This window comes from Aphelocoma coerulescens, chromosome 3 (genome assembly GCF_041296385.1).
Source record: "Aphelocoma coerulescens isolate FSJ_1873_10779 chromosome 3, UR_Acoe_1.0, whole genome shotgun sequence".
NCBI lineage: Eukaryota > Metazoa > Chordata > Aves > Passeriformes > Corvidae > Aphelocoma > Aphelocoma coerulescens.
Window position 1 is genome coordinate 75,404,881 of NC_091016.1, and position 26,364 is coordinate 75,431,244.

Genomic DNA, 26,364 nt, shown 5'->3' on the forward strand with positions numbered 1-26,364 from the left:
ATCAGGATTTAAATGCCACTAGCAGTAAAATGAGGGAGAGCAGGAAGCAATAAAACTCAGCAGTATTAAACTCATTATATCACACAACTGTTGTGGTATTAATGAGCTTGTTTTGCACATAGACAGTGTGTGCAATGTAGCTGAGCTGGTGTCAGTATAATAGGTTTTATCTTTTTACTCCCATTCCTATGCACTTTTGAATTCATACTGGAGATGATGCATAAATTGAAATTTAATTTTCTTCTCTCTTTTAATTGAAAAGAAAGACATCCCCCAAAAACTCATCTTCCAGCATTGCTGTCACCTCCCACACATTTCACATATTTTAAAGATTCACTATGAATAAAACCACACACATTCAAAGTAAGTCAACTTTTAATTTATTTTGGAAAAAAAAAAAAAAGGCTTCTTAGTGAGGGTAGGCTTCTTAATTGGGAGAACTTGAAAACATTACTAGCAAGAGCTGCAGCACCACAGGCTCCTATAGGGAATCTGTTGCATGGAGAGGAGCTTCCTCCTGTGTTTTTGCCCTCATGAGGGGGATCCTGCAGGATGAAGGGCCTCCAAGGAAAGAAGCTGGTCTTCACCATGTTCTTGTCAAGCAAGTTTGAGTCCTGTGAGAGCAGAAGGGACATGTACGACCAGGTGGAGGCTTTCTGCCCACACAGGAAGAGTGGGGTTTTGCAGAGGTGGGGAGAAGGTGACAGGTGGTTTTGTCTCCCAGCTGTGGCTGGGAGACAAGGCGCTGCCGTGAAGGGCCCCTTGCTGATGGACTGGCAGGCACCACCCTCACCTCTGCTTTCCCCCTGAGGTATAACAGGCAGGCTCTGCCCAGCTCCCTCCTGGGCACAAGCAGTCAGAGGACTAAGTCAACACAATATTCAGAGGAATTGCTCTGAGCTGGACAAGGCTGCAGGCTTGCAGAGTAGAGATTGTTGTAGCCAGCCTGCTAAATAAAATGTGGTCAGAAGCAGCTACACAGAGATAATTGGAAGGTAGTGATCATCATCAGACATGCTGTTTTATGCCTCCGGAATGTGCCTGCACAGAGAGGCTCATCAGACTGAACAGGGCTTCAGTAATGAAGCCAAGAGTTAGGAAATGACGTTGCCATTGCTGGACAGTCCTGCTAGTCCTGTGCCACCATCCCTGGTGTTGAGGCAACGTGATGGGCAGTGAGCTAAGCCCATCCCAGAGCTGACACAGGGTTTGCCAGTGAGTTCCTGAGACAGGTTGCATGGGCCGTTAGCTGCTGCATGGAAGGGATTACAGGTGTTTTGATCAGATAAAAGTACTTTAAAAATATATACGCCACTCATAAAATTTTCAAGTTGAGTCTGTGAAAATCCAAGCTTCTGATATAAAAGATAGAGAGGACCAGGAGCTGCTTCTGTTGTAATGAGACTGCCAAGGCCTTCTCCAGGGCAGTTTCCCAGACCCTGATGTTTCCTCTCCAACCCTGAAGTGTGTAGTCTGACAGTATCTAAGACAAAACCCTTGGCCTCATCTCTGAAACCTTCCCGAGTTTCCTTTCACGCCTTAAAGCCGCCAGTTCAGGGTATTGAATTACAGCAGCCCAGCTCTGCAAGAGAGACTTAGCAGGGATGAAGTGCTGGAAAAGGACCAAGAAAAACTGAAACCCAGGCTGGACTAGGTGATCCCAGTCACCTTCCTCCTGAGCAAAATTTTGTTGCTATTCTGTAATTCTCATCACCATCTTACTCTGTTTTCTTTTAGTGTCACTGTACTACCAAGAATCAGGACCAGCACAGCACTTAATTCTGTGTAAGACATTGTTATTTTCATAATGCCAATATCTTCTGGGGTTCCAATTCCAACAGCATGACTCCTCTGTCATGCTAAAAACAGGAGACTCTATTTGGATGTCTACTTTAAATATTGCAAATTGCAGAATGACTCATAACATCGGTTTAACAAAAGCATCCTTGCACTGCCAGATTTAGAGAGAGCCTCCCTTGGAAATTTCATATTCAGACACTTTTGTGCTTGCAAAAACATACTAGGCACCCTACCAACAGAGTGGCAACTTTTGCAGAATTATAAAATATAAAGCCTAATGGGAAGCTTTTAACTTTGATAGCTGACTCAGAGAGAAATTTTCCATTAAAATTGCAACAAACACCTGCAGCCAAGTAGTTTGACAAATGTTTTGTTTTCAGTTTGTCAGCTACTGGGCTTCTAATGTTCACAGAATCACTGAGGTTGGAAAAGACCTCCGAGATCAAGTCCAACCTTTGACAGATCACCACCCTGTCAACCAGACCACAGCATTGAAGGCCACATTCAATCATTTCTTGAACACCTCCAGTGACAGTGACTCCACGCCCTCCCTAGGCAGCCCATTCCAATGCTTAACCACCATTTCTGTGAAGAAATTTCTTCTGATGTCCAGTCTGAATCTCCACTGGCACAGCTTGAGGCTATGTCCTCTTGTCCTATCACTGTTACCTGGGAGAAGAGACCAACCCCACCTGGCTACAATCTCAGGCAGTTGTAGAGAGTGATAAGGTCTCCCTGGAGCCTGCTTTTCTCCAGGCTGAACACTCCCAGCTCCCTCAGCTGCTCCTCATAGGACATGTGCTCCAGACCCTTCACCAGCTTCACTGCCCTTCTCTGGACATGCTCCAGCCCCTCAGTGTCCTTCCTGTGGTGAGGGGTCCAGAACTGAACACAGGATCCAAGGTGCTGAGTACAGGGTGACAATCACTCCCCTGGTCTTGCTGGTCTATTTTGATACAAGCCGGGAAGCCACTGGCCTTCTTGGCCACCTGTGCACACCGCTGGCTCATGTTTAGCCGGCTGTCAACCAGCACCCCCACTATACAATAACATAGTATAGTAAGCACCATGAACTGTATTACAAAACCATTTATGAGTCATATTTTGTTACATTAAACATTCCCTCAAAAGTGTGGTTTCTGTATGATCCATCCATTAGGGTGTCCTACTATAAGGGGGCTTTTTGGGGGGACAAGGTAGTATTTTTGCAGGCCAGAGAGACGTATAGAAAAATGAGAACCGACTGACTGCACACAATTAGAGAAAATATGCTATATTAAAGCAGTAAGGCTTGTCAGGGAGATGAAAGAACCCTGGCTTGTGTGTACTCAGCCAGTTATACAGAACAGCACAACCCTCCAGGCAAACAGTTTCATTAAATATTAATTTGTGAAGCACTTCAAAGTTTAGGTTGAGGCATGCTTCTGTATAATACATCATATTATTTATCATCTAAAAAAGTTGTTTTGGATGCAATTAGGGAATAATCCTACAGTTCTCAGCAGTGATTCAATGGAATTCAAGGAGGTCTCACATCATTTAACAAAGAAACATACAGCAGAGGAAGGGCTTGCAAGTCTCTCTCACTTTCAGTTTGGCAGATCAGAGGAAAAAAAAAGTTGTGGGCTTTAAAATGTGGCCTTTGATTGATTTGCTTGAACATTTCAAGCCTATCGAAGTAGCTTAGCTCATAGAAGACAGCTAGGAGTTGTTTACACTCATCCATACTGTGCTGAAAAATGGACAAATGGTAACCTTCACAGCAACATTGGTTAGGTTTTGCATAGCATGTACAACAACTCAGCCTAATTCTCCCTTCCTCACCCTTGAGGTGAAGCTACTGCTGCTGCATTAAATGCTTGGGAGCAGCAAAGAGAACACCTTTCCAAAGCAGAGGACTGAGGAGAGACGTGACCCCAGAGAAGATGACAGCATGGAAGAAGCCAGCATGAAGTAGAGCACCTGTCCCCATGCCCCCACTGCTCCTCCTGCACAAGTCCAGCTGGCAATGCAGGACAAAGCCTACCTGCAAGGCAGCTGGTACCTCGGGATCAGCAAACAAAGACTAAAACTGTCCGCACCTCCTCTCTGATTTCATCGGTATACCGATCTCTCACTGCCAATGAATAAACAGGACTAGTAGTGAAACATTATTTCAACAGTAAAGACAAAAAGATGCCATTGTCTTAAACATATGGGACTATTTAGGGCAGTTAGGATTTCACATAAAAGCTGAATTCATGAAATACACAGGAAATCAAACTAGCAGGTTATATTTTCTTGTCATTTTTGTGAACTACTTTAGGAAGCACTTACAGATGCGCAAGCGTGTAAGAGTATACTTTCTTCTATAAGGAATGACCTTTACCTTCTATTTGCTTACCAGCCTTCAACTCAGTGCAGCATGCTATGCTGTACACTTGCTTATGCATGTTCATACAAGAAGTCCTAAAAAGCACTATAATCTCAAGAACTGCCTTGTAGGCCTATTTTCTGTAACAGCTGTATTATTGTCCATGCCCCCAAATTCCCTGCTGTAAAGCAACTATTTCAGAATCTCATCTAGCTCCTTTACTACATCAACTACCAGGCACCACTGGAAGAGAAAAAAAGAGGAAATATATAGAAATTTGAATCATTTGTTAATGAATAGCAGTTACTGTGAATGGGAGCTCTCACACTGGTGCAATTGAAGATGAATTTTCCGCCATAAAGTTCTAATATTCTTTGCTATTGAAATGGCAAATTAACTGCAGCAAGCCTCCATTGCTGACTACGGAAAACCAGCTGAGGTAGGAGAGCCCAAAAGCACCAGACCTAACACTGCTCTAGAACCAGCTCCAGCTGAGGTTGGAAGGCATCTCTGGAGGTGACCTAGTCCTACACTCATCCCCATGCATACACACTGGTTTTGAAGGAGACTCCACAGGATCTAGGGGCAACCTGCTCCACTGTCTGATCACCCTCATAGGAAAACCTTTTTCTGATGCTTCAACATTCTCCTGTACTTCAATTTATGCCCATTGCCTCTCAGTCTGCCACCAAGCACCAAGAAGAGCCTGGCTGGTTTTACTCCCCCTTCCATCATGTATGTGTGTGTTGGTAAGGTCCCTCCTCAGCCTCCTCTAGGCTGAGCAGTTCCAGCTCCCAACCTCTCCGCGTACAACAGATGCTTCACTTCCTAATCATCACAGCCCTTTGGTGGACTAGGTTCAAGTCCAGGTCTCTCTTGCACCAAGGAAGCCCAGCTCCAAACACAGAGCTGCAGATGTCTCACCAGATCTGAGAGGAAAGGATCACCTCTTTTGACGTGCCAGCAACACTGTTCCTAACACAACCTGGGAGACTGTTGGCCTTTGTTGTAGGCTGGCTCAAGGTCAGCTTGGCACCATGATTCCCAGAGCATTTTCAAAACTCACCTGAACACAAGCATCCCCTTTCCTCCTCAGCATCCAGGCATCACCACAACACACCCTCACTTCACCCTGCTCCACAGCAGGACTGGCAGGAAGCCCAGCACAGCTCGTGGCTCAGGATTGACTCAGCAGCAGGGAGAGGAAGCAAGCTTTTTAGTAGCCAGGAACAAGTTTAGCAAGTTCCCAGAACTATCAAAGAAATCCTTTTACAGTAAATGCTTTACTGTGGAAGTTTTCATAACAGCATCTAAGAAGTTGGAAGTCGTAGACGAAAAATTTGCCCAGTTCTTACACTACAGAAAGCAATTAAAGAAGAGCACAAAAAATACAACATTAAAAGTTCTCTATTTCCCCACAGTGATGTAGCAACATGAATCAGGCTACATCACCCCAGCCAAACCTCCAAAATACTCATGTATCACCATAGCCTGTAGAAAGATTATAGGTTTTTATTGATTTATTGTTTTACAGATTCAGCTTTCAATAATAAAGTTCAATAAATCGATTCCCTAATCATAAAAACTCATTTTACACATTATGTACAGGTACCCAAACATGTCACAGCAATACCACAGACCTTCACACAGAACAAGCTGGGGAGAGGCGCTAAGGGCAAGGACGTACATTCAGAGATCAAGTCGTGGATATGCACAGTGCTTTTGGCACACCTCACTGAAGATTGCCCACACAGGGACAGTAAAATAATCCCAACTAAGTGATAACGTGGATTAGTTCAACTACATTAATTCCAGGAGGAACACTTAATTCACAATTAAACTAGCCATCAGAAGAGATTTAAGTTGAATCAAATGCAGCTGAACTAATCATTTTAGTTTTATTAAGCAACCCCCTATAGACAAACCCTAGGCATTGAGATCTGTCTCCAATATTAAACACATCTTTTTAGCTGAGAGATGCAGAAGTTTGAGGACTGAGGGAACTCAGGTATGAGAAGTATTCTTTGGCAGTTTGATACAAATATAAAAAATACATTACTTTTGAGGGCTAAACTAAGCTTTTCCCATTACTGCCAGCACCAAAACTGCTTCAGTGACACAGTAACACTTACATATTGGAACGTAAACACAACCTTGCATTTAATGAAACAAAATTCGTATTACAGATAAACATCAATACTCCAGATACCCTTCAACAGGCTACCCACTCCCCACAAAAAAGTTGAACTTAACACTCAGTGAGAAAACTTGCCCACGTCAATGACAGAGCCCAGGAAACATTGCACAACTGTTCACCTTCTCTGCAATACAGGAGCTGGCACACACAAGAGGCCGGGCTACAAAGTGTACTCTGAGTGTTCCAGCTCCTATGGAAAGCTATTTGATGTCAAAACCCTCAGTTAATTTACTGAATATCCCTCTTTTATGAGATAAAGTAGACCACAGGTCTCTTTCTGTAACTGCAATCTAACTTTAGTATGATGAAAAATTGCAGCTAAGAGTTTATGCAATCTGCTTTATAACATTAAATCAAGCAACAACAAGTTAAAATACACCATTTCACAATGAGGCAGACATTCATTTAAAATCTGGCAATTCCCTTTTAAAAACAGTTGTTTTCCCTTCTAGTGACTATGATATGGCTATCCCAAAGGAGATAAAGCCAGGCTCATTTTGAAATGTGGGGGGAAGGGGAAACAGGAAACACTTCCAGAATGAAGCATTCAACAGTTCTGGAGCCTGCAGGGCAGAAGGCTGCAGTATTAATGTTTGTCTCCAGTAATACAGATCTAAAGATACTGCTTTGTCCAAATGCAGCCATAAGCTTGCCATTTTAAACTGCTTCCAACAATAGGAATGTAACTCAAACAGGGCATTCCACCATGAAGACCATTTAGCCAGTATCTCTACTTAGTTATCTCAGTGCTGAAAGACTGTAGTACAGCTTCACTGCATCTTCCTTCTTGTCCACTTCAGACTCCCGTTCAAACTTCTAATGCTCAGTCCAGAACAAATACAAATAACAAAAGGCTTAAGCAGACTCCCTTGCTGGGCACACAAGTACAAGCAGCAAATGACACTTAGCCATGGAAGTTGGCCCAGCCCATTTTCAAATCTTTCAGCAAATGATGGCAGAGCCTTATCCTGCTTGCTTGCTTGAGTGAGCATGTTATGGGGAAAACAGGTATACAAACAATACATAGTACTGTTTATCCTTATTCCCAATGGAAAACTGACCTGATGCTGAGAGATGTTGCATTCACTCAGGACTGCAGGAATACTTTCATTCCACCACTTTAAAAAAAAAAAACTGGATAGAGCAACACGGACTGCCTAACCCACTTACCACAGAAGCTTCCATCCCTTTTTATGGAATCTTCTCAGTATTTCTAGAACGTGACACCTACAGCTGGCTTAGTCATCCCAGCCAAGCTGCAGTCTTTATTTTCAGTTAACAAAACCAACTTCTCTAGAATTCACATATTATATAGTAAATATATCTGAAGATAAACCATTAGCTCTGAAATGCCTGAGCATGAAGAATTAAGAAGAAACAAAGATGGGAGTTCCTTCTTGGTTTTAAGGACCTCCAGGGCACAGAAGTCCTATTTACATTGTCCTGTAGATTTCACAAGACTTAATTCTTGCACATCCATTTTGACACTTGAATGTCAAAAGTGAGGCAATTCAGCTTTGTTCTTTAGTAACTGTCTGTCTTTTTCAAACATCAATCTGTGAATTGCCCTCCCCACAGATTCTCAGGCATTCACACAGACTCTCTAGAAAGGTAAGACACTTTATTGAATTTTTTTGATAAATTAAGAAAGGACTATGAACCAGACTTATGGGTCACAGGTGCTTGTAAACAGACATCAATTCCTTCCCACAGAAAGCCTGACTCCATGCACTCAGCCCGAAGTCACTTTCCCCAGCGTTGCTCACAGGCTGCATAGTGATGGAGGGCAGAGAAAAAGTCTTCATAGCTGATGTTTAGGTGGGAAGGCAAAGAACTGAGAAAGCAATTTAGAAACATTAAAATAAGCTTTTATAAACATCACACTATTCATACAGCCACTCAAGGAACATCACTAAAAGCAAGCTATTGTCTGAGTAACCCTGTGAAGTTGTTCTCAACATAGTTATTGTCACTCATCTCTAGTAACTAAACCAGTCACCCTCTAAAACCAAAGCCTCCCATTAGAGCACACAGGGCTCTTCAAATCAGTGAAAAGCTGGAGCAGCACAGGTGTGCCTACACATTTCAAGGTGCTATAAATGCGCTCAAATTTAAGAAGTTCAGGAAATCTAGTCAGTTCAGTTATTGCTAAAACTGAAAAGTAATCCATAGGTGTGATCTCCTTATATTATCCCATTTCCCTTGTATCCTAAATTTCCCTGTCAGAAATCTGAAAGCCACAGAAAATCAACACTGATGTAAGAACACTGTCAAATGGGACTGGACCACAGACGAGGTGGTGACAGAAGTTGTTCCTTAAACCTGAGGCATGAAGCCTGCTGTTGCCTAGTCAAGGCTAAAAAACCAACAGGGAATGTTCTGACAGGTTTCATTTAATAGTTTTAAATGCCCTCAAATCAATCTCCAGACACTTGTTCAGCTGGATCTCTTCTTTTGGGCAGTTCCATAAACTACATCATAAAGACTCATTTAGCTAGATATTATTATTCCAGTGTGTTTCACAACATTTATAAGCAACTCACATGATTTCTGTCAGTCTGATGTGCCACGGAAGGAATCCTAATGTGCTGTCCACAGGACCAAACTTCAAGACTAAATCAGGATCAGGAAATCCATTTGTACCTGTAATAACAAGTTACATTAGGTTTTATTAACTTCATCAGAGGATTTGTTTTAGTTCTAAACCCTAAGGCATCTGCTTTTTCACTAAATGCTTTTTTTTCTTTTTAAATGACAGTCCCAAGGACAAGTTAACAATTAAAAGCCCAAGAGGACAGACTGGTCTTGCAACACCTGAATGACCAACTCAGCAAAAGCAGTCACTGCAGGCCCAGCTGGAGTGTTATTTTTACATCAGGTAGTTTTCAAAGACTTTGGACAGAAGTTACAGGAACAGTTATATTGTTTTGAGTCACAGCAAACCTTAACAATGCTGTTTAATCTGACTTGTTCTAGTTTTGTCTCGGCAAACTCGATTTTAGTAGCACAAAACATGCTGTACCCTGACTCTACCTACTATAGTTCTTACTTAAACTATGTGGAGCTGCTGTCAAGTAGAGTAAAAGGACTATTAACACCAAAAAAAAAAAAAAGCTTAAGGAGGTTTCACTGAAGAACACCTTGGTATTACAGACCATCAAGAAAAAAAACACCCTGTTAGATAACTTGTCTCTTTCACAGTATGGGATTAGACAAAGAACCAACTCACTATGAAATTTCAAGCAGACTGCTGCAGCTGACATCTTTCTGGTTAGATGAGCGAGGAAGAACAGGGCAGTACTTCTTTTTGTGTTACTATGTGGACAACCTGACCCATTGCAGGACAGAGCTAGATAGTACTGATGAATTTCACTAATAAGAGTGCCTGCACTCTTACTACCCATACCTTTAAACCCCAGGCAGCCATTTCTTTCATGACAGCATGCTACTCATCTTCTGAGTCTGAAGACAATGAGTGACCAAACACCACTGCCTCTGTCTCCCTTCCATATACTTCCACAATGCCTAAGCTACTCCAGGCTAAAATTGACAGACAGGAAATAGGCTTAGAACGAGCAGTCTGAGTCCAGCTTTCCCTGCTAATTCTAGCATGTTGATTAGAGCAACATGTGAAAACCAGCAGAGCACCCCAAGAGGACCCAAGAAATTAAACTGTTCCTCTTGCACCTACCTAGCTCATCTGAAAAGCATTCCAGCAGTCATAATTCTGTTTTGCTATAATGCTGCAATTAGTCATGATTATTGTAGGCTATTTCTTGTCACCCCTTCCATTATCCACTAATTCTACAAGTTAAATGCAAGAATGCTTATACTGGGTAATGACTACCTTTAGCAGATAAAGTTTAATACAGCCTACTTGCTCCAAACTTCAGACGTTATTTCTCAATTCTGTCCTCATTTGCTTAAAAAAAAAACACCACTAAAAAAAAAAAAAACAGTCAAGAGCCTTTTACAATTTTCAGATTAGTTGTAGAGGAACTTAACTTCAGGAATAACAGAAAAGGAAACTAAGGTCAGATTTAGCTCCGCCCAGGTTTTGAAACTGAAGCTAGAGATTTTTCAAAAAGTTCACATCCTCCCTCCCCACTGAATCATCACAACAGTCATCCTTTTACCAGAGGTAAAGAAGCTATTTTCCCAAGCATGTGCATTTCTAAGGAAGGATGAAGTTTTTAGATAGGAGTATCTTGTGCCACAGTCCAAATCTTATCTCAAAGTCAAGAAAAAAATTGCAAAGCAAAAGCCACTTATGTGTTCAGAAGCTAGCATGTTAGTATGAAAGAGCTTTGCAGGGAAGCAGTGAATACTTAGAAGTGGGACTCTTGAGGAAGTGGACAGCTTTACTCATAGGCTGATTCAATAGCTGAGTACTCCTCAGCTGCTACAGCAGCAGGATCTTCAACATTGCAATGGCTTTTCAAACAGGAAAAGACCTTCAGAGAGCCCAGTTAATGCTAACATTTCCTTCTGGTTCCTATCTGAAGGAAAATGAAAATGCACACTGTAGTATTACTGTCAGAACAGCCTACTAAAAAACACAGTACTGTGCTTTCCACTCTGCATCCATGTCTCTGCCTAAATGTATCAGCGCTACAGATAATTTACATGTGGAAGCTCCCTCAGAACTGCTAGAGTTAGAGCAGTCAAGTTTAGCACACACAAGATAGAAGGATTTGGGAGCAGACTTTGAAAAACAAAAGAGGCCAAAAGACTTGCACACTCAAAGGATGGGAATCTGGCAACACCCCAACTAGGTAAGGAGTTCTGTGAGGGGAACATGAAGGAATTTTAGACTTGATAACTCTACCCTTCTCTTTTCCACATAGATTTTACAGGGCAACTTGAGTAGCCTTAATTGGTAGTCATGTTCTTTGCTGGAAGGCAGACAGACAGCAAGTAGAGACAATATTAAAATGCAGCTGGCACCTACTTTTCTGAAAACAAGCTGATTAGCTGAGGCATTGCTCAGAAGAAAGTACTCTTAACACTGCAGAAAACTCAAGCTGTAAGAATTAAGTGCATGACTGAATTAAGAACAAGAAAAGCCACATGACAAGCTAGAACCATACCATTTTAGGACTAGGCTTCAATAACTGCACCCTAAACATGAACAAAAAGTTTAAAAACTACGTTAACAGGTATTTAAATCAAAATGTGAAACCCCAGAGATTTACATACGACACTATGAATGCAAACCCTAAAAATAAAACTACTCAAGTATTGCTTTTCAGAATACACTCTCAAATCAGTAATGCACAGATGCTTACATTCAATACTGTTCCATTAAAAATGCACACAAACGAAATTTGCCTACATGTAAAACAACATTTCAAAAGCTGCTGCTAAATAAGTCATGAAAGAGTACTTCACCTCCAACAATGTCCTAAACATTAAATAAACAAATTAATAAGTAGGACTAGTTACAGATATTAGCCTTAGTTATTAGCCACATACATTAAGTGGCCTGTTTCAAAGTTCATAATTTTGACAGATTAGATTTCTCTTCCTGTGCTCAGCTAGCATTTAATACTTCAAAAATAAATCTGCTAATTTTAAGACTGGACCTAATACCTTTAATATACCCAGACAGAAGATGCCCAACAAGTTTGAAAAGCTCCAGTTAAACATCAATGGCCAAAATACACACACGGGTAACAACTGTCACCAGTTCTCCATTAGTGACTGTTCTGAATAAGTGATTGTTAATTTTCTTTAATTGCCTTTAGGGTAAAACAGAATAGATGTCCTAAGTTCTTCTTCAGGTGCCTTATTAAATACACTTAATTCCACTACAGGAGGATGCTAACAACAGGGATGGAATTCAGTTAGAAGTGACCAAACTGCCATGGAAGTCCATCCACAGAACAATTCAGCTGACCACCCACATGAAAAAGAAGAAATTACTCTCTAAAGTCCAATTAATGGGAACCACAGTACAATAAACTGCCTAAAGGCATCCAAGTTCAAGTGTGCAATCTAAAACCTGAACCCGGCCAAGCTAATTACAGTCGCAATTAACATGCACAGATCACCTAGGCAAGCTGAGCAACTCATTATAGCTCCATAGTACCACTGGAAAAGTGGATACTAATTCTAAACTACTTCTCCCAGGTGTGATATTAGGGCAGTCCTGCCCTTTTCATAGCTATTTCATGTAGCCACACATCTCAGTGCAGGGTCAGTAATCTGTATGAATTAGTAATGAAGATAACTAAGCTAGTGTGGGTTATACAGCAGCAAGAGAACAGCAAGTGCTCTATCATTTGCACTCAGGGTGGTAGTCAGGCAGCAGGAACAGCTTAAATCGCTGCAACCAGATCTGGAAAAGACTCTGCCCACCCACGTTTGCAGCTTGCAACTTGCAGGAAGCTAACCTAAGTTAGAATAGTCTAGTTTTAGGTGATCCCAACAGTACTTTTTTTAAAAAGCTCACTGCAGAACATACCACAGAGGCTGTAAACTCTGAAAAGCCAAAACTCTACAATTTAGCTTAATATTTATGCTAAAGAATTTTTTCTGCTTAAAGAAGCAGATCAAAGGCAATAAACCAGTAAGAAATTTTTAACAGAAGCCTAAAAGCAATAATCATAACTTACTCTATTGATAGACTAAGCATCAAGATGCATGCACTCCAAGCTACAAATATACTAGAAACTAAATTGTTATGAATTGAGTACTCTTTCCCCTCCTTCCCACAGACCATATTATACTTACTACTTAATAAGTTGTCTAACATATTCACATCCAGGTCTGAATGTGTTCTTTGCTGCTGTGCTACCAACTGACAGAAGTTCTGAGCAGCTTTGACTATGTCTGCTTTTCCATCTTCCGGAGACAGCACCTTCAATGTAGATTGGCAATTTAAAACTGAAAGTACAAAACATAGTTTAAAAGCAACAGAAACAGAAATTGTTTTGTATGTGCTTTAGACAGTCATAGATACAACTGAAAGTAACTTGTAGTTTACTTCGTATATTACAACTAGTCACAGATATACCTCCTCTATCTCTTAGAGAAGTGGGTAAGAGTTTCCTGGATTTGCTGTATTACTAAAACACAAGCTTAAGACAACTACTCGGAGAAGTCTTGCGAGGAGGGGTTTAATTCAGTCTTGAAATGTAGTTTTCCAGGAAATCTGGATTGGTTCTTACATTGTCAGGCAAAGCACTGAGAGGAAAGGTGTTTGGATAGTTAACTTAAGTGGTTCAGGGAAAGGAAAGAAAAAACCCCAACAAACTAATTTCTACCCTAGAAGAGGAAGGTGTTTTTAACAGTGACTATGTACATTCAGGTGACACAATGATTAAGTTGTGCCAAGATCTCTTTCTCTGTGGGAGTGTAGTTGGCTTGTATATATGTATATAATTCAGGTGATGCATGTATATATATGGTTAAAATGGTTAAGTTTCATGTAACCTGTTAGTATGGGAAAAATTCTCGGTGGATAATGTTGGGGTTTTAGGAGTTCTCCTGGCTTTTTTTTCTGTTAAAGGAATTTTCCCCACACATGTTGCCAGGGGGACAAATTACTGGGTGCTTAAGGAAAACAAAGGACCTGGCCACAGATGGAGGGGTGCATCTCTTTCACCTTGGTTTGTGGGCAGTCAGTTCCCAGCGTTTGGACAGAGAGGGAGGCTGCTTCTTTGGCTGCTTTTCCTTCTACCGGAGAAACCCCAGGATCTCAAGCCTGCCCTCCCTGCCCTGCTGGGAGCCAGGCTCCAGCAGCCCTGCCGTTGCTCTGAGCCTTCACTACTCTGTAGCCCTGCTCACCCTGCCTGCACAGACCTCCGGGGGGTTCCCACCGCAGCTCTGCAGTTTGAATACATCGCATCTGCCACCCGGGATTTGTGCTCATCCCTGCCATCCCAGCCTGCTGTTCCCGAGGGTCTGGCCGGACACCGGGATCGGCTGCCCAGGGGTTTGTGAGGCTTCTTTGTTCCATCCCTTCCCGGGATCCCAGGGCACCAGCGCCGGCTGCTCCCCGAGCTCGCTCCGGAGCGCCCCCTGCAGCCGCGGGGGAACCATCGCACCTGCCCTGCTCACCGGGAGCCGCCAGCGCCCCCGCCGGCTGCGAGCGGAACTGCACCCGAGGGGAAAGGGCCTGACAGCCGAGAAGGCCGGGACTGGGTTTGTGATTGTTTGCTGTTACTGCCATAGCTATTGCTGTTTGTTTGACTGGTTATACACATATAGATATATAATAGTAAAGAACTGTTATTCCTATTTCCCATGTCTTTGCCTAAAAGCCCTTGATTTCAAAATTATAACAACTTGGAGGGAAGGGGGGGTTGCATCTGCCATTCCAAGGGAGACTCCTGCCTTCCTTAGCAGACACCTGTCTTTCAAACCAAGGCAGTGTTTTTAACAGTGACTGTGTACATTCGGGTGACACTGATTAAGTGGGAAGCCTCCCTCAATCTCATCACAGCGTCTTGATGCAAGAGTTACAATAAGGATCTAAGATTGCTACACTGAAGCTAGGAACAACAGTCCAGAATTCACCTATTCATCTGTAATTAATTATGTCTGTGAATTAAGAGGACATTTCGCAACAATAATTATCTTAATGCCTACACTATTGAGACGCAAGAGTCTTGTGACACTATATGACTTGCATCATTGTCAGCTCTGGTAAGGAACCTCAGAGGTAAACTTGCCAAGGAAGCTGAAGGCCACAGATGGTGCACTATAGCTGGCTTGAAGTTAAGCGGGTTAAATACCAAAGCGTCAACACTTTAGATACCAAACTTATGATAGCTATAACCAGATACTTAAAAATAACATTTCTTTAAACTGCAGAACCTGACTGCAAAGGACCACACAGCACAGTCGGGATTCCTAAGAACACCTAAAAACCCCTCAGTTCATCTATCCAAAGCCATCATGATGAAAATAATTGTTCCTTGATACTGCTTGATTTGCAAATTTGCATCAAACCTATGTTGAATATTTAACAGTATCCCTAAATGGAATACATGTAATTTTGTTTTTCAGAAGAAGTGAAAAATTGCAGGTAATAGTAAACTGCATAGATGTCAGTTTATTGAGTTGAAAATATGAAGCATCTGATCTGACTGTGAAGCAAAATTCTTCTAATTGAAGAATGAAAAATTTAAAAAGAGAACAGAAAACATCTCTGCTTTTCAGTTTCCAGCACAAAAGGTTCCTGAGATTTAAACACACTCTTTCCATCAGCAAGTCTGAGAAGTCTTTCAGTAGTTTGTTTGGTGTGAACATAAATATCCCAACTTAGGTAAGTGTAGCTAAGTATGCTGGAGTTTAAGCCATTAATAGCCTGTCTACGCCATTTTCTGCTGGTTATTTCAACCTTCACAGGAAGAAAAAGAAATAGCATGAAACCTAGGTTCTCCTACATAAATGCTAGCATCTTAGGCTAAGTTGTTCATAAGGCAAGTTCATGCTACAACAATTAAGTTTATACTGGAAAACTGGCACAAAGGATTTTGGTATCCTGTCAGCTCTCGTAGGGGAAGCAAAACCTGCAAGCAGCATTTTAAACGCAGCTAAATGTACTACAGCTTGTGCAGTCTTTTTGTAAGTCTTTGAACTATCCTGGTCTTAAAACCTAATAGTTGTTTATTTAAATATGAGTTCTAGTTAGGAGAGCTGTATCAGCCCATCCCTTAAGACAAAGGCCTGATTTAAGTACATGCCTGTGATTTACTTTATTTTGAACACAATTCTAGCATTTGTCTTAGGCAGCAGAAGAGTAAATAAGTACTTACAGCAGATACTACTGTATAAGGAACATCAACCTTGAAACATACTCCTGCTTTCCACACCTATGTACATGCAAAAGCTATCATTGGCAAACTTTTTTTTTTTTTAACTTGTGCCCTTTACCTTCCGGATGGCACTATACCTTGCTATGACAACCAGCAGTCTTGCTCTTTCCCCTCTTCCTTCCCACTTTGAGGTGTATGTTTGGAAAGATGGACGCACACACATTGTTAAATTGACATCAGTCCCCTTACACTTCAGCACTTTTTCAACTCTCAGCAAAAGAATTAATTTCATTGAAACAGTGGGGAGTTGAGGTACACTGATGCATTGAAAGGATCAGGTCACAACAGTCGGTCTGAAGGAAAGATCAGGCCATCCAATAATGATTACTACAGCAAGGAGAGAGCTATGTTTTCCTGTTAGTTTAGAACAAATAAGCACAGTAGAAGTTTAATACTAGCCCAGGAAGGTTGCATGTTTTCTGATAATAATTTCTTAATGAAGAAAAAGGTCACTGTACATAGGAATATGTTTAAGTAAAAGCAGAGTTATGATTGATATACAGCTATTTAGAGGCATACCAAGCCCCTCTTGTAGTTCATCTTACCTTGACCAGTTTTGTCTTGATTTGCAAATTTCACGGTGTACTTGGAGCAATCTAGTCCCAAGAGTTCTTGCTGCTGTTTTAAAATTTCATCCATCAATCTTGAATTATTCCTCTTGAAAATACCTTTTAAAAAAAAGTTGCATGTCAGCCAACTCCTAACTGACACGAAGCAGGAAGAAAAAATTAGTCAGTGCCAGTTTCAGACTGGAGTTCACAAGTGCGGATAAGAATTCAAAGCAAGTGCTACTGCACATGACTAATCTGAGTGACCTTGGGAAATCAGCTCATGTGCTTTTGTTCTCCTTACACCCAGCCTCACTTAAGTAGCAAGTTGCAATTGCATAAGGGATAGCTTAAGACTTACTTCATTGTCCTTAGTATGGTAGAAATAGAAAAAGCAATAATCAGCACAGAATGACCAAGTCAGATTAACACCAAATTTCTTTAATGCCCACGTTTCTTAAGTCTGCTACCACTAATTGCCACATCAGTAAGGCTGCAGGCTAACAAAGCAAGTCACCACTAAATCAGCATTTCAGGTCTCAGTAACTGTCCACTCTTAAGCCATCCAATAATATGGATTTCCCAGTAAGAGAAATTTCACAAGCTTTATATTCCACAGAGTTCATGCAGTCCCTAAGGCCTTTTTACACTTACATATTTAAGGCAGACAAATTTTGAATGCAGGAAATTACAAAAGCTTGCTTCAAACACACTTGGGTTCCTGTACTAAAATAAATTCTAGCTTTTGAGAAACATAACTCAATTATTTCAAATTAAAAGCCACAGTAAAAACTAATGTTATAGCTTAAGTATTTACAGTCCAAAAGCATGGCTAGGCATATGCAATCAGGAACTGGATAACGCTTTTATCACGTGGTATTCAGAGGTTTTTACTCATCTTCATTCAGAAACTTTACGTCAAACACTTTTGTTGACCAGTCTAAAAACGCCCACACACTACTCTTACAAGACAATGTAAGACATACAATCTTATGATCAGTCTTAGGATTCAGCACCACAACCTGATTGTAGGATCTGGAACTGCTACAACAGTTCCCACATTGGCCAAACAGTGTATAAGTACCAGATTAAGACCATAATACACTAGGAGTTAGTTTGCAATATGAAGTGATACAATGCATTTATTTAATATGCTAGCCTTTAGGCCTAATGAATTAGCATTTTTCTACAGGCTTCATCAGAGGTTTTAATATGTGGCAAAGTATCTATTTTTCCTCTCATCCTGGATACTGCCGGTACCAAAAAAGCCCTATTTCATTATAGAAGGGTTAGTGATGTTTGTAACTGATCTGACATGTTTACAGAAAAGCAAGTTGTAGTAAGGCACAAACCTCTACAGAAAAAAAAGCATGCTAGAATACTTTCACTAAGTTTAAACTAAAGTTAAATCGTTGCTCTTCGTGCTCCCGCTTTCTAGTGTATACTTACACATAATAGAAATTGAGAATGCTGCTTTAAATAATACTGTTTGAAACAACTCTGCTTGGCTTGGTCTGTTTCATGCTGGGATTAGCACAGATTGTCTTCCTTACACCCAAGGTCAGCAGTGCAGCCACTGTGATTGCTAATCCTGCACCATCTTCAAGGAAGATCTGTACAGGGCTGCATGTGCCTCACCTCTAAGAGTCACCTGACTTCCATACACCTTTACAGAAATAAAGCTATGTTCAATATCCAGACAAACATGTGACATAATTAGGAAAGGCTCCCAATCTGAGAAATCAGCTGCTGCTCTTTGTCCCCTTCCCAACTCAACATTAATGATATCAAATCCTTTCTCACAAGAAGTTTTCGCCTTGTCCTGCCAAAGACTGGAAGAACTCATTTAAGAGTCCACACCTCAGCTCTAAAGTAAATTAAGACATTGAGGACAACAGGTAGAAGAACTGACCAAGGAGTTCACTTCTCAGTAAAAAGAGACATCAGATAACGGACTTGGTCCAGCTCCAAAGTGAAGGCCCTTAACACACTCAACAGACACAGAAGACTTGCTAAATAAATGTGTTCTTAAGATTTATCTGAGTATCACTCTTCTATTCTGCTCATTTATCTCACCCACCCCCTCAGTTGTTCAAACCTGGTGACTGCATGACTCTTGGAATAGTGGTTTAACAAACAGGAAGCAACTGCAGTTGTACTAGGTAGTTGCAGTATGCCTTCCTTGGAAAGGCCTCCACACCTAAATTCCCACTGATCCATCAACCTTGACATATATGCAGTTTTCCTGAAGAGAAGATTCTGAAGCACAGCAGAAGGTAGTAAAAATTCAAACTAAACCAGACTTTAATTAAAAACCAAGAGCACTTGGGAATATTCCTTTAACATTTTGTCTCTCAGTCAGTGCACAAGAGACTTATGAATGCACATCACTGCAAACAGAGTCCTGCCAAATGCAATGTTCATGGGCCAAATTCATGTTTGACTTCAAGAATTTTACATGGTTGTGACTCAGCTATATGCTCCTTTCCCTTACAGTATCTCTTTTTTTTTAAACTTTGGAAATGTACCCAAGTTAGTTCTGGGAGATGCTGTTGCTTACTTTAAACATGACAAATACAGCAAACAAGTGCATGAGTAGACCAACTCAGTAACAGAATTATAGTGTTCCTAGGCAGTGAAACTTAACTCTTGATTTACTGCTACCCTCCAATTTTGTTCACAGTCCTCCACACAAGCTGAAAGCAAGTCCATAATATGATTTTAACATTACAAAAAAATAATGTTTGACAAAGGGCTACTAGATTTTAGCAATACAACAGCCGTTTGCTGTTATATGAAAAAAAATTTGGCACTACTCCTGTTTCTAAGATGGAACACAAACATGAAATTGTCACTATTATTTCTCACCACAAGATTTTCTGGTTTTGAAAAGCAGAGACATTGGTCCAGTCAGAACTCTGGAACCTTTACAAGCTGGTACAAATGTGTAAGTTCCTTCAAATGAAGTGATCTAAGAATTACATGTGTTTAAGCACAAAAATTCCCAAAGCAAAACAGTATAAAACTCCTGGTCGTGGTTTGTTTCTTTTAACTACTGAGAACTTGTGAGCTGTTTTCAGGGATAATACTTGTTTTTACAACACAAGCTGCAAGCATGCTGTTGGTCATTTCTGTTAGAAAGACCTGTTAGAGCTGAGGCAAACCAGAAGCATTTTAACTTCCTGCAGTAGTCCTCCATTACACAGGTCCTTTCCAGGGCACACACCTTTTCCTCAGATTTACAGCAGCTACAAGCCATGCCCCTTTACTTGCAACCGTGGTGTTGCAACATTTTAGGGTTAGGTATTGACAAATGAAGTTTGTAATTAAGAGGCTGCAAGTTCAGCAGGTGTAAAAGTAACAAGAATTGTGAAAAGGAAGTAAAAAACTGGCACAGAGAAACACCAGGTGAGGTCAACCATTTGTTTGTCTGACTAGACCACCACAGTCACCACCTGTTAATGCCTTGATGGCATCTCAAAGTTCAACACTCTCAACTGCCTTGCTTTTTAAAGCAGCAGCAACTGGTAAAGCACAGAATAAGAGTTAGCTCTTCCTTGCAAGGGAAGACCTTACCAAAGTAGAGCCTAGTAAAGAACATATCTCCACAACATTTCAGTTATTTGCTTTCTCAACTCCTTTACAGTGCTGACAAGGAAAGAGTTATCAAGAGTTATAACTGTTATCAGGTAATAATCTGTTTAAAGCATTAAAGTATTAACATTTTGCAAAATATCAAATTGTAAGCCACTTCAAAGAACGCATATGAAAGAAATTGTTTTAATGCATGCACAACTTTTGCCTACATCCTGTTGGATCATGCTGGTTGAAAACGGAGGAAAGCATGGCCATTACACTGGACCTCACAGGATAAGGAAAGCTAGAAAAAAAAATCTTGTTTATTCCAAGAGTGTAGGAAAAAAAGTAATTAAAGTTTGAATGTGGCTGAAGTCACTTAAACTTCAGTCAGATAAAGGTCACTTAAGATAGTGCCAACCAAACAAAACTTGAGTTAGAACTTGGAACTTCAAAGGTGACCATTCCTCACTCATTTCTTCTTGGATGGATATTCTGCACTAAGAATAGGAGCCCATCAGCAATTTAGATAAAAGATACGTCTTCCGTACTTCCCATTCCTTTAAGGAGATTACCTTCTACAGGTTAGTGTTATCCCTTTTAATAAATGTGGTCTGAGAACTCCTCTCAACTTGACACCAAAATGCAATTGTTGAATGTGAAATTTCACATGGGTGAAGGCCCACAGCAGATGCCATGTGATACTGGTATCTCACAAGTGTTCCACTGACAGAACTGCAACATATTTATCTTGCTCAGTGAAATGAACACGCTGCACACTCAGAAAATTTTATGGATTGATCAAATCAGTTAAACTACCAAACAATCTAGAAGAGACTAGAAGCCTGTGTTTGGGGCCAATGAAATAATTTCTTTTGCATACTGGAATACTCTATCCTTTCAAAGAATTTCTAAGATAAAACTGGTCAGAAGCAAAGCAGCTCACTGGAAAGCTAAACCCAGGATGAATAAACTCAAGTTTTCAATATAGTCACACTATAGGCTTTAAGAAACCTTCAACCTGAACTGTCTACCTAAGAGTCCAAAGTACCCAAATGCCAAGATTCAGCAAACTCCCAAAAAAGCACTCTAGATTTGTCCTAAACTGTATCAGGAAAGCTTCACTTATGGACAGAAGTAACACTCAAGCAAGCTCTCCCAAATGGCAAAACAATTACCAAAAGAAAGTTAAAGTACATATTACTAGTCAAAAGCTTCTGCTCCCCAGAAGATATTGTAAATGCTATTATATTATTGCATTATCAATGCTTTCTGACTGCAACAAGGCTGCAGTATTTCCTCAGAGATAAGGTCTTGACCAGCATGGCTGGATTTCTACCAAGTAATAGGACTGGCAATACAGAAGGCAACAGAAATAAATTCTTGATCAAAAGCCCGAAATTTTAGTTTGCATTATTTAACCCAGGTTTGCACAGTAGCATTAAGTTTATTATGACTCTATCATGCTGCACATCAATGAAAACTGGGAGAAAGGGCTTCCACACACCAGGGGCAGTAAATCCAGGCCACCTCGGGCCTCCAAACATCCTGAGGCAACAGAGAATGTCTCAGTTCTGAGCCCTGTGCAACTCCAGCCAGGCTGCCTTTAAAGTTACTGGTGCAGCTGCTGTAACAAAACAGTGTCAACTGGAACGCACCTACTTATTCTGACCCTGAAGAACACCTACCTGTTCTGACCCTACATGAACAACCTTCTATTTAGCAATTTTGTAAAAAATACAGTCATGCACTCCTATAAACAAATAAACAGCTTATCTAGCACTTCTTTAAAGAACTTCATGCTTTCCTTTCCTCCTACAGGAGGGGCAGTTAAGGACATATTTTGAATTTAATCCTTCTGCAGGAAACTGACCCACTATTTCTTGCAGAGAAGGCAACCATGGAAGACCATGCTTGTAAACAAGGTTTCCTGTTGCAAACAAAAGAATCTCAGTACTACAGATATGTAGTGAAGGAAAAGAAACAAATTAACATATACCTCACCACATTTAACACTGATCCAGAGCACTCATAATTGGTTTTCCTTCTCCACCACAGCCAGCACCAGTGGGAACTTTGACAAATCAAGTGTTGGTACAATTGTACGAACACAGACCCTTACAGAAGCAGCTCAGCAGTCCAAAAGCACCACTCACCATCTGAGAGGATGAAAACAAGTGCACACTGTAATTAAGGGTCACGCTCTGCTACTGATAAGAACAAGCTGTACCTGACTTTATTCACCTTCACTATTATCAGTGTTAGTGCTGAGGGTTCCAGACTCCATCACCACTGAGCACCAGATTTACCAACAGCTGCAACATTCTACTTAATGACAAGTCTATCTGGAAATGGAAATACGTTCAATCAAGGCACCCCAAGGAGCTTAGTACCAAAAGGAAGGCAGCATATGTGCTATTACCAGCAGTAAGCATACACTAGAGCTGTATGAATGACTACTTGCTTGCTCTCTGAAGCTGAAGTCAGTTTTAAAAGCTCAGCTGTGCACAAAGCAGTTGTAGCTGCTATCCTGGACAATCCACTGAACATCTGTGAAAAACATGATGTGTAATGGCAGGCTACTCTCATCAACCCTGAAAGTTTGGCAAAAGCCATAGATTTAAAACATTTTAGTTGCTCTGCCTTCTTCAATTTTGCTCCAACAAATTGGAAATCAAGCTAGCAAATAAACTAACATATTCTGGTATCAGAGGACCAATAGGAGAACTACTGAAAAGTATGTTTTGATACTGAAATCATGAGATAATAGCTGTATTTCCAGATCTCAGAGGTAACAGCAAAACCTTTTAACATGTAACTTTAGAATGAAAAATTAAAATCCACATTCATCACACAACCTGCACTCAGTATAACAAAAACAACCAAACTAAACAAAAGAAAAAAATTCCCAACACCAAAACAAAAAATATCATCCCAACACAGAACAGGAGTGAGCAATTTACACACGTAACTTCAGAATGAATGAAACAATACATGGCAACAGCAGCAAATAACCCAAGATTTTTTTTCTGACCTGCTAGCAACAACAATTGTCCTGCAAGGTAATTTCATCTCTTCAGGGGACAAAGCCTTATAATTTCTGGTCATCTTATTTACAGTCTTGTAATAGTCAGTCTTAAATCTGAATGAATTTCAACACACGCTGGAGAAGCAGTAGTAGCTTCTCAAAAAATAACATTTCAGACATCGCTACAGCTCTGGCTCCTTCCTGTGAGACAGGAGCTCAGCAACAGTGGCTACCTAAGCATTGGCTGGCGCCTTCTCCCTCCTCAGTGTTGCACAGGGAACAAGATGAAAACCAAGACGACCAAGAAACATGATTCTCAGCTTGATCTGTTCCTCAGTTCAGTTCTCATACGTGTAATTTGTGGAGCACAGTGCTGGAATCTAAAAGGGAACTAAGCACATACGTAACACACTAGGCAATACTGCCCATAGCTTATTTAAGGTTTGACACAAGTTAAAGATCCCATACAATAAAAATGTCTCTCCAAGCTATGAGGCAAACTCTCACTCTTCCTTGGTACTAGTGTTTGCTCTGCAGCATTTCACCTGGTTGAATGCTTTCCACGTTGGGAGTAAAAACTGTCAACATACAAACAACTTTTCAGAAGGTGCTGTTCCTTGTGTGCTTGAGATGTTATGCAAATACTTCATATCATTCTTTGACTTCCAAATGAGGAAGCGTTCTCCCTCTGAAATACAACATAATCAAGTTCCACAACAGCCCTGTACAGATGGCCAGTTTAAACTTCTAAGTGACTGGTATTAAGCCCAGTTTCTTATAATGATCTTAGAGAATTTAGTGAAAGTGAAGTCTTTTGAGTCTTCTATTACATAGGAAGGATCCATCATGAAACAGAACTATAAATAGCAATGGTTTAAAAACAAAGCAAACAATTTTTAAAAATCACCAATGCCTATGCTCAAGGAAAGGCCTGCATACCTCATATGCCTTTGCACACTTGATGACAAAAGACTTCACCTACTTATGTGGGATGCACTGCTGAACATTTCCTGAAAGAGCACTAGAAGACAACTGTACCTCTAACCTGGCACAAGTTTACAGAGTTCACCTAACTTGCATGACACTTCTAAACAGCCATTGGAAGTGGCTCAAAACAAGTTAAATCCTGGTGTCCTACAGTCTCACCCCTGACACATCTCAAGAGCACAGGGATCTTCAGCATGAAGTTTTTTTCCTCTGCAGAAGACAGAAACAGGATACAGTCCACCTCATGTATTGTTAGCCCTTCTGAGTTGACAGCTTGTCCAATACAAGTTAGAGATCACCTCTCAACAGCTGGACAGAAAGCTTCACCTAAGAATATCTTGAATATGCTGGTTTTAGCCCCCCACTAGGAAAGGAGAGGTATGAGGAAGACAGACTTGTTCCATGATTTCCTCACAGTATGTGAGATCCAAACTCTGAGCTTATCCTTATAATAGGTGACGTAGAATCAACATATCTGCAAGAGCCAGAGTCCAATGGTCTTACACCTGAGACCTAGTAATAAATAAAATCACACAGTAGATATGAAAAAACAGAGCTTTCAGAAGCACTGGCTCAGAGTTAACTCAAATGCCAAGCAGCACCAAATGCAGACCACATAATTTAATTTTACAATACAGACAGCACACAGGACATACATGCTTACGTTTAACTACTTGTCCATCCTGTTTCTTCACATAAGAGTACTTGAAAAGAGATGGCTACTTTCATTCATCCACTTCTCGAGGTTCAGACCTAGCTCATAAACAGCACTCATAAGAGCAGGTAGCCTAAAGCTCTTCCTTACTAACAGTCTCTGCCCTGCACTTTCAGATGCCAGCAGTTCGTGTCAGCCCAGGGCTGAGGACAAGGCTCTAGAAAACAGGCAGGACCGTGTGTGCCCGACACAGGAGCTAGGCCAGAAGAGCACTGGGGCCATTCCCCAGGCTCCCCGGGGCCAGCTCTGCAGCGGCCAAACAGCTGCAGGGGATGGGAAAGGAGCTGCCAGCAGAGAGGCTGGCACCGGACTCTGGAAGACCCCAGGACAGGGCGGCCCTCCGGCTCCACGCCAGGAGGCGCTCCCAGGGCGGGCACCGCCCGGGGCCGGGACTTGGGGCACGCCGGCCACTGCTCACCGTTATGGTCGTAGACGCTGACGTAGGAGATGCCCACGGCCATGCACCACACGACCAGGCTGGCCATGTCCGCGTAGCTCGGCTCCTCCTCGGTCACCACCAGCCCCACGTGCACCGGCAGCTTCCGCAGGGCGCGCCCGTCCGCGCGCCACCGCTGCCGTCCGCGCGCCGCCCCGCCGTGCGCGGGTCCCCGTCGCCGCCAGGCCGCGCGCGCCTCGCGGAACCCGAGCGCGCGGGCGGCGGGCGCCAGAAGCGCGCAGGAGGTGGCGGCGGCGGCGGCCGCGCGGCCGCGCAAGCACGCGAGAAGCGCGCGCTGCAGACAGAGCAAGGCGCGCACCAGCGCGTGCAGCGCGCGCCACGCCAGACCGCCCGCCCCGCTCATGGGACCGACCGACAGGAGCGCGCGGGGGAGCGGCGGGGGTGCCTCAGCCGCTGCGCACCGCCCGTCTCGCCATCCCCTCACGGAGCCCGCGTCCCCCGACCGGCAACCGCCAGCGCCGCCATCTTCCCGCCGCCCCGCCTGATCTTTCACCTCTCAACCCGCCACACGCGAGCCGCCCGTTGGCCGCCGCGCGCGCTGACGTCACTTCCACCCGCGGAGCGCGAATGACGTGGCCTTTAGGGAAGGAGAGGGCGGGGCCAGAGCAGGAGGCGGGGCTGGGAACGGCCGGATCGGGCCGGCCCTGCGCGAGGGGGCGGGGTCAGGGCGGGGCCGCTCCCCCTGGCGGCCGCTGCTGGCGGCGGCTCCGCAGTGCCGGGGGCGGGAGGGAAGGCGCCGGGGCGGGGCCGGGGGCGGGAGGGAAGGCGCCGGGGCGGGGCCGGGGGCGGGGCGTGAGCTACCCCTGCTCGTCTCTGTCTGGCTCCGGGACTCCTGACCTCTCCTCGCAAGGCTGCCCAACCTGTGGGCTGTTTCAG

The 26,364-nt window shown here is 42.4% G+C and overlaps 1 protein-coding gene across 1 annotated transcript; it reads right to left on the reverse strand.

Annotated features, from left to right (window-relative positions):
* Nucleotides 1-7,950: 7,950 nt before the first annotated feature.
* NUS1 (NUS1 dehydrodolichyl diphosphate synthase subunit) lies at nt 7,951-25,975 on the reverse strand. Its single transcript, XM_069010915.1, has 5 exons — nt 25,450-25,975; nt 16,723-16,845; nt 13,086-13,238; nt 8,894-8,993; nt 7,951-8,184 (listed from the first exon to the last, which is right to left on the reverse strand). Exons 1-5 carry the CDS (start codon nt 25,829-25,831, stop codon nt 8,094-8,096), a joined length of 849 nt encoding a protein of 282 aa, XP_068867016.1. The 5' UTR covers nt 25,832-25,975; the 3' UTR covers nt 7,951-8,093.
* Between the last annotated feature and the right edge of the window lie 389 nt (nt 25,976-26,364).